Raw genomic sequence first — 8,803 nt, forward strand, 5'->3', positions numbered from 1 at the left:
AATTCAATGTAATTAATGTTTTAATTTAGAATCCAATTCACATCATACTCATCTTCAGATTTCTACTGCATTTCATATACATATCTAGAGGGCCACCACACACACACACACACACACACACGAAGATATTATGCCAAAATTCTTTCTAAGCTCCTGAATTTGGGTTAATTCATTTTTTCATCCTCTGAATGACTCAACATCCACTGTTACACTAAAAGGCAGTCACACAGTCACAATACACACACTAYATTAATACAGTAACAACTTGACACCTTGGAGCAGAGTTGCTCTAAGTTAGTGTTAGGGTGTTCAACTCAGCTGTCCTCACAAGTTACACCCATGAAGAAAAGTCCTGAAAACATGGTGCTCATTAAAGGTTTAAAAGAGCAATGAAACTGCAGGAAGTGATGTTAAGAACTACATTTTACCTTTAAAAATATTCCATCTGAAAATCAGAAACATTCAGACAAATCATCCCCTGCAAAGGATACATTACATAATATGCAAATATGAGTTTCTGAAAGAATTCAAAACATATGGACAGCAGCCAAGTGCAAGTTTTATCTCCTTATATTTTGCTTACCCTTACTCCTACTCACAGCCTGAGAATTAACAGTCCAAATAGCAATACCTGTGTCCTGACTATGCTGACTGAACTAACATAATACCATAGAGATAGGAAGCAAAATTAAATAAACAGACCAAACTTTATCATAATCAAGAGCTTTCAGGGAGCAAGAGCAAAACTTGCAGAGAAGCTTCAGCTTTATTTCAACATTCATATCCTTCACCATGCAACAGCAAACTCTTTCCTGCAGGGCCTCATCATCTTTGCTCCTGAACTAGTTTTTGTGGTATAGAACACTCTCTAATAGAACTGATTGTTAGAACTAGCTTCGATTTCAAAACACTTCTTTAGATACGGATTTGATATGTGACATAATTCTTACTTCTTAACCTTTCGTCTTCCTAGCTTACTTAGATAGAAGAGATAACACCTAGCACAGCAACATMATTTATCAAAACATAATTTACTTATTGATTATATGTTTATGCCAGCACACAGCCTCCCCTTCCACCTAAAACTCAAGCAGACAGCAAAGCAACACACTGGAACACCGACCAGATTTTTATCTTTAAAACTTACCRCAACACAAATGCTTACTACTAGTAACCACACCTGCACTCCAGGAAGTCAAACCATAACCATAATGTTAGGGAAAGGTGAGTAATAAGTAAGTATTCATTTGTTGCAGATTCTAAGATGACAAAAATACAGTGAATATTAATGTTCTGATAACTTCATCCGATACTGGCTTCCATTAAGATAATGAGACACAAGGGCACTACATCATTTGAGTTTGAGGGTTAYAGAAGGCAGAAAAAATCAGCAACACTACACCAGTGTATCCCATCTACACAAATACTATATTCAACAAGCAGAGACTTAAGGACTGCAGACTGAAAGTAAATCTGCCAACAATCTGACAGATAACTAAAAGAACTTTTTTCCGATTATACGTTAACAGAAAAGTCTGTTCTGTTCCCAAGTCACCTGCTTCCTAGTCTGAGATTCATCAGAATGTGTCAAAGTCATTTAACAACACAGTGATAGGAGTCTGACTTGCTTTAAGGACAGTATTTCTGACAAAAATCAGCCATTTAGAAAAGGTGTATTATAGAGACTTTAAGCAGGGTTTTCTTTTTTGCTCTGACACAAAAAAAAAAAAAGTCTTCAGTGGTTTTTAATGTAGAAGTGGAGAATAAGTCACTAAGTTCTCTAAAATATTTTTTTTACTATTAGTAAACCCAAAAGATAACAGTACTGCTAAGTCCAAGACTTTAAAACCAAAGCTCTCTTGACTAGATAGTCTGAATTGATAACACGTTAATACAATATGAAAAGGATAAGTTCTACAAAAAGATGMACAAGACCTTTTCCTGAAACAGGGTTATGAAGAACAAAACAATGTGTCTTCATTTCCCCAAAAAGATACATACCCTTCCTGGAAGAACAACTGCTTTAACCACTCTTGAGATCCCAAGGTCGTACAGACAGAGAACGCTTCCCTCTGCTTCCTCCAACCCAACCAGGAGTCCGGTCCTCTTCTGCCAGGAAAACTCCTTCACCACACGAACAGTGGGAGGCTGCTCATTGACTCCACTGAAGCGATACGCAGAGAGCCGCTCTCCTGTCACAGAGTTCACCACCTCCAGCTGAGGGCCACACGCCAGCCACGCCAGGCCACTTCTACCTGAACACAAAAGAAACACCACTAAATAAAACCCCACCGCACGACTGAAACAACAGCAAAGTCACTGTCACTGCACCTTTCCCCAAAATGCACCAAAGAAAGGAACACCAATCTACCTACTTCTGGACAATTATCTAAAAATCACCCCTTGCAATCCTCAAACAATACATCTTCAAATTAATAACCCCAGTATTTGGCATTTGTACTTGTCATTGCTGCACTCAAGGATGTTGACTACTTGGGATAAAGATTACAACAGACTGATMTCTAGTTTGTATACCATACTTGGATGGGTTTTGCTAAAACATGCACAGGAATACAAATCTCAAAGCATGCTTCAAATATAGCCCATTAAACCAACTCATTTCAACTTTAATAATCTTGTTTGACACATAGCTACTCTGGGCAGGGATTTGGATACAAAATTATCTTAAAACGGGCACTGCATGCATAAATTTCAACTTTKACATATTCTTATCCCAGAAAGAATTTAACAAGTGTTGTTTCACTGAAGAATTTAACACTTATACCGTCTCTGAGGAACTTCAAGCTCAAAGGATGGATTAGCTCCATTACTGCACTTACAGTGAGGTAGACAAGATTCTACCTGGTCTTAACAGAAGTCCAGACATCCAGTTCTACCTTCAGATCACCTAGAAAGTCAACTATCTAATCTGCTTAGCTGCTTTCAGCAACTCTCACTAGGTCCTCATCTGTATCCTATTAAATACCTTGGAAATACATAGGCAGTGCTTATCAGAACTGTCCTCTTCTTTCCATTTTTTATTTAGAGAAGAAAAAGGAGTATACTGTGTTTCTGTAACTATTTCTGCATGGGATGTTATGATGGATGTAAAACCTGAGCTGCGAGAAAGAAATTGGTCCCAAAACAACACTATTTCTTCTTTGAAAACTGCCTTCTATTTCATTCAAAACTCAAGAGGGCTCAGCATGGTCAGCTAGATTATTTATATGGCACAAGATTGGAGCAGTCAATTAAAATTTCAATGCTTACCMTTTTAATTGTTAAAATACCCTATTAGCGATGTCAGAACCCGATGCATAGTTTAATCAAACCAACCTGATCTACGACCCTGTGCTTCAGGCAATAAAAACTTTATACCAGAATCAAATTTTAAAGGAAAATGCTCACCTCCAGAAAACTTCCCACACAGTACAGAGTCTAGGGTGATCTCATCTTCCCCAAGTGCCTCAACAGTCACCTCTGGAAACTGCAGCAGACTGCTCGTTACCTGAGCCGTTAGGTCTCGCATTCTTCACTGTAAATAAAAAGCGCAAAAAGAAAGACTCATGTCAACCATAAATATCTTTGAGACTGACCCAAGCTTCATCAGTATGCAGTGACAAATCTCCTATATATCATCTGTAGCTCTTTTCACTTAAAAGAATAGGCACTTGGGACAGTTTTTCATTTCACAGCACAGTAAAAGGAGAATCTTGTGTTTTCTGATGCCTACGAGATCAGCAACAAAAAGTGACACAGAGGGATGGATAAGCAACAGGAAGGAGAACAACACACCAAGTTCAAGTCTACTCACACAGGTTAGCAAGATGTGATATCAGAAAAATCACATTTTATTAAGCTTCTCAGTAAGAGGCATAACTCTTTGCCTTTTCCCTTGATTTAATACTTTATCATTTGTTGTCAGTTGTCTCCTAGTAGATGTCACACATCAGCCTCTTTATTTTTCGCATGTGTATTTTTGACATTCAGGAATACAAAGTTCCTGACTAAATTCATTCTCAAATTCTTCCAGAAAATATACTGCTAATACTTACAAGCAATTCTTCCGATATTCATAGCTCATCAATTAGAAGCACTCTTCCATACACTTAAGAGGTAAATGTAACACAGCACTTCAAAACACTGGGTTTTTTTCTCTACTGAAATCCTCATATTCCTTATTCCAGTCCCTTCCTTCCTACTGCCTTCACATCATATCTCTGCAGTATTAGTCAAAAAATTTCTAGGCCTCACAGAAAATTTCACACCCATGCAGGTGCTCCACAAGAGCTCACATTTCAGTATGTCAAGACTTTTTTTTTTGTGGAAAAATTGAAGAGCTGAACTGATTTACCGGATTAAACAGGTGGCTAAATATGAGATAATCCATAGGCATGGAACTACAAATTAATTTCAGTATCTATGTTTTGCAAGTTGTCTGGCTTAAAGAAATGGCTTCTGAAAGACAAGACAAGRCAAATTCAATTGTCTTGCTCAAACACTGTTGCTTTCTTCATGACATCTCAAGACATTATGCACAGGTCACTGGTGCTGGGTGGTGCTCCTATGTCTGCTGCCCAGCAGGACAAGGACCATGGGAAGCACAGGAAGGGTAAGTCAGGGTCCTGCACTAAGCAGCAATATTTTRACATGAATGTTGCTAATGGCAAAGCCAGTACTGCAGGACGCTGCTATAGCCAGCCAGYCTGATTACTGTGCCAGCATTCACTACTAGCACAGATCAAGTTCCAAGTGGGACAACTTACTTGCAGCAGTTTTACTGCATTTCCTTTTCGGTACTTGCCATCAGTTCCAAGTGACAACTTCTGCACTGAATTCAGGGGCTCCAGAGAGTAAAAGCCCTCATAACTTGACCACCATTCTTGCTTAGTTTAATTGCAATTTAGTAGATATATTTCAGGAGTAACCCACACCACAAAATACTAATTCAGACACATCTGGTTGGTGAATAGCATCTTTGGAATGTTTCACTGTGTGCCTGTGTTCCTTTCACTGGGCACCACTGGAATGTTCCTGGCTCCATCTGCTTTACACTCTTTCTTCAGGTATTTATTTGCATTGATGAGAACCCCTAAGCCTTCCCATCTCCAGGCTGAACAGTCCCAGTCTTCCAGCCTTTCCTCAGAGAAGAGGCGCTCCAATCTCCTCTAASCATCTTTGTGGCCCTTYGCTGCACTCTCTCCAGTACCTTCACCTCTCAAGAGTCTGGCAAGCCTGGACCTGGACACAGCATTCCAGCTGAGGTCTCACCAGTGCTGTACKAGAGGAAGGATCACCTCCCTTCACTTGCTGGCAAAGGTTCCTTCTCCTGCAGCCCAGGCAGGGGCACAGTGCTGGCTTATGGWCAACTGGGTGTCCACCAGGACTCCCAGGGCCTTTTCTGTCAAGCTGCTTTCCAGCTGGGCAGGCCCCAGCAGGAACTGGTGCCTGGGGTTGTTCCTCCTCCAGCGCAGGACTCTGCACTCCCCCCCCYGTTAAACTGCGTAAGGTCACTGTCAGACCATTTTTCCAGCCTGACAAAGCACTGACTGACAACATGGATTAAGAAGTTTTAGAAAAGAGCACGAAATTCCAGAATTCTTGTAGTGAATAAAAAAAATCTCTTTTTGTAAATAAGTATGGAGACATCTGTGTGTAAATATATGATTACTAATACAATATACCACAATAATAGCAAGACAGTTTCAAGAAGAGTGAACCGATATCTTCAAGAAAAGAGTGAACAGGTATCTTCCAGTAGTGCAGGGCAACTTCTCAGCTGCATGCTCTCCATGAGTGACCCTGCCTGGGTCATTGCTTACCTGCCTTGCCAAGAGTGGCCAAACTGGAAATCAAATTTAAACATCCTCCACTGGAGAGATTTAAGTTTAAAGAAACTGCTCACCATCCCAAAAATAATTATTTCCTGGTAGAAAGCTCATAAGCTCATATGTTGATACAGTGTACTTCTGCCCACAGCACAAAAAAAAAGTTTTTATCAGTCTACAAACTGTAAGAACTATCAAGTAAGACCTATCAAATGAATGGCACTCCAACACATGAACCATTCTTGTAAAAAATTAAAATACCAGAGCATTAGGCATGTTCAGGTTTCCTCCAGTAAGCCAATGATWTTTTTTTTCTCTTTTTTTTTTTCTTTTATTTTCTTTTTTCTTTTTATTTTTTTAAGGAATCTGTCTTGGCCATATGGAACGAAATTGTTAAATTTCGTGACAAATTATGAACAATAGATAGCAACCTGTCTATTGGGATGCTTTACTTTCATCATTCTACTAAGTTAAACCAAGAGTTACCAGGAAATTAAAATGGGGGGGAAATACTGAAACAGATCTAGATAAAAGGCATAAAGCCTCTCCTTTAGGAGATTTATCAAATAGCAACTGCATTTCTGCTCTCTTTGAAAACAATAACTACAATCACATTCCTATTTCTGTCAGTTAGAAAACAGATTAGGGTAAAATATCACCTGCTTACTCCATTTKCAGGAACAAACCAGAATTCAACATTCCAGTTGTATCCTATAGCAATGCAGTCTGTGCCCAAGTTGCCAAAATAACCATTCTTCTTCACCCTAGGTACTCACAACTTCCAAACATCATGCACTATTTCCAAAGACCAGAATGTCATAGACTTTTGGATTATAAAGCTCGGGAGGAGGGGAGAGGGGGGAGGGAAGAGAAGAAAGCGAAATTGCATGTTCAAGCAGAATTACATACAGCCAAGTCAGAGTTCTGAGATGTCAGTTTTCACTGATGGTATTACACAAAAATCAGTTTAAAAGGCCAACAATGTTATGTGTTCAGTGAAGGAAAAGCTAAAAATATGGTCGGCCACAGCTGAAGACAAGATTTCACAGGACACGTTGACTTCACTGACATCAAAAGAGAGACCTGGCTGCCACCTCTCATCTCTGTATTCGCTCCTTTGTTCTACTACTGTTTTTTGGAAGACATTTCCAGCATACCACACTGGAAATGTCTTACCCATCCCAGCACAAATTCCCGAACCACATTGAAGAGAAACACCTGCCAGACCTTTTCCAAACCCCCTGCTCAATCCATTCTCTGGAGCAGGCTGCCCAAAGCTGGGTCCAGACGGATTTGGAACATGTGATTCTCCAACAGGCTTCTACAACCAGCAAYCTCATAAGATCTACTGCAGAAACACTGGCAACCCATGCAACAGGCCCTGCTGTTTAGTGACTCTCTCYCACCAATTAAAGGATTCTATTCTCTCCACCACATCAGTAAAACAGTGTCACACCAATAAAAGGCCTGTCACCACTGCTTCTCCAAAACTGTATCTGACACCTTACTAGGCAGAAGACAAATTAATAGAAGCTTGATCATGCTTGCAAAAGCCAACCCCAGGCAAATCAATGCAGGARAGAGAGCTGAGGCAGCATGTGAATGAGGAGCTGTCCTCCCCAGGATACAGAGCTGTGTGCCCAAACACATGAGACAGCTGCCAGCCAATGTTGACATAACCACCGAGACCGATGTGTCCTGCAAAGCCACCTCAGCCTTATACTCCAAACGCGGTGAAGCCATCCCGACACAATCAAGTCCCTCAATTTCCTCTAATCTCCCCAGACACGATCAGGAAGCAATCATTAGACCTGAAAGACTGACACCAAGCATTCTATTGGCAGAAGCTCCAGACCTGGACTCAGTTTATTACGGAAGACACAGAGCACTTTTGTTCAARCCAGCAGCAACTTTGCTTCGCGATGTTTTACTTCACGCAAAGACCCACACACCCCCCACAAATCGGATTCCTGCGAAGCCGTGACCTCCCCTTACTGCCATCCCTCGTCCCGCAATCGCCGCTCTACGCACAGAGCKCATTTCCCGCCTCCTCATGGAATACAACCCCGAAGCCCGGCGGGGGAGGGGGAGGCGGAATGAGAAGAAAGTAAAGAAAAACCCTCCAAAAACAAGACCGAGGGAGAGAAAACAGAGGGCGTGCGCGGGTGGCCGGGCAGGAGGGAAAGCTCCCGGCGGCAGCCGCCGCATCTCCCACGCCCCCGAGCCTGACGGAGCCTCCCGGCTGCGGAGCCTCCCATGTGCGCTGCCCAGGCCGCACCGCCCGGCCTCCCCGCCGCCGGGGGCCGGGGCACGTGTGGCGGACACGGCGCCGCAGCCCGGGGCTCACTTACGTAAGGGACGGGCGGCCGGGCCCGCCCGAGGCCCCCGCGGGCCCGCGCTGCGCCAGCAGCGGTGCCGGCCTGTGCGGCTCGGGAGCAGCCGGTATCCGCTGGTACGAGGGGCAAGGAAGAAAGGGAGGAACGAAGGCAGACGGGCGGGCGGGGGTCGCCGCCGCGGCCGCCACCTCCGCCGCCTCCTCCTGTCCGCGCCGCCGCCCCCAGCCCAGCCCAGCCCCGCCGAGCCCGCGCTCCCGGTACGTGCCGGTGCCGGTACCGGCGGCATGTCCCTCCCGCGGCGGCGACAACGGCACGGCCCGGCCCGGCCCCGCGCGCCCGCGCACCCACCTCGCTCGCTCACCCGCCGCGCGGGGGGCGGGACGGCACGGGGGGGGGGGCGGTGCAGTTCTCGCGAGACGCGGCGCGAGCCTCCGCGGGAATTTTCAAATACGCGGGGCACGGTCGCGGGCGGTGGCGGCGGYCGTCTCCGGACTACGGATCCCGGCGTGCCGCGCGCCAGCCGCTTCCGTCTCCGCCCCGCCGGCTGCTGTCTCTCGCGGGGCGCCGGGAGCTGTAGTCCCTGGGCGGGCAGCGCCAGCGTCCTACGGAACCCGTTCCCGGCTCCCGCCCCGCAGCTCG

The 8,803-nt window shown here is 44.4% G+C and overlaps 1 protein-coding gene across 1 annotated transcript in view; it reads right to left on the minus strand.

The window, feature by feature from the left end:
• Positions 1–8,597, minus strand: part of LOC130588781 (protein ELYS-like) — a 41,297-nt gene extending 32,700 nt beyond the window's left edge. Inside the window, exons 1-4 of the mRNA XM_057389702.1 lie at positions 8,513–8,597; positions 3,409–3,535; positions 2,002–2,255; positions 584–656 (exon numbers count right to left, since the gene is read on the minus strand). Of these exons, the coding sequence (XP_057245685.1) occupies positions 584–656; positions 2,002–2,255; positions 3,409–3,529 (448 nt within the window). The 5' untranslated portion in view covers positions 3,530–3,535; positions 8,513–8,597. The remainder of the gene's footprint in view (positions 1–583; positions 657–2,001; positions 2,256–3,408; positions 3,536–8,512) is intronic.
• Positions 8,598–8,803: the final 206 nt, after the last annotated feature.

This window comes from Malurus melanocephalus, unplaced genomic scaffold (genome assembly GCF_030028575.1).
Source record: "Malurus melanocephalus ecotype Western Australia unplaced genomic scaffold, MMel_1.1 scaffold_19, whole genome shotgun sequence".
Classification (NCBI taxonomy): Eukaryota; Metazoa; Chordata; class Aves; order Passeriformes; family Maluridae; genus Malurus; species Malurus melanocephalus.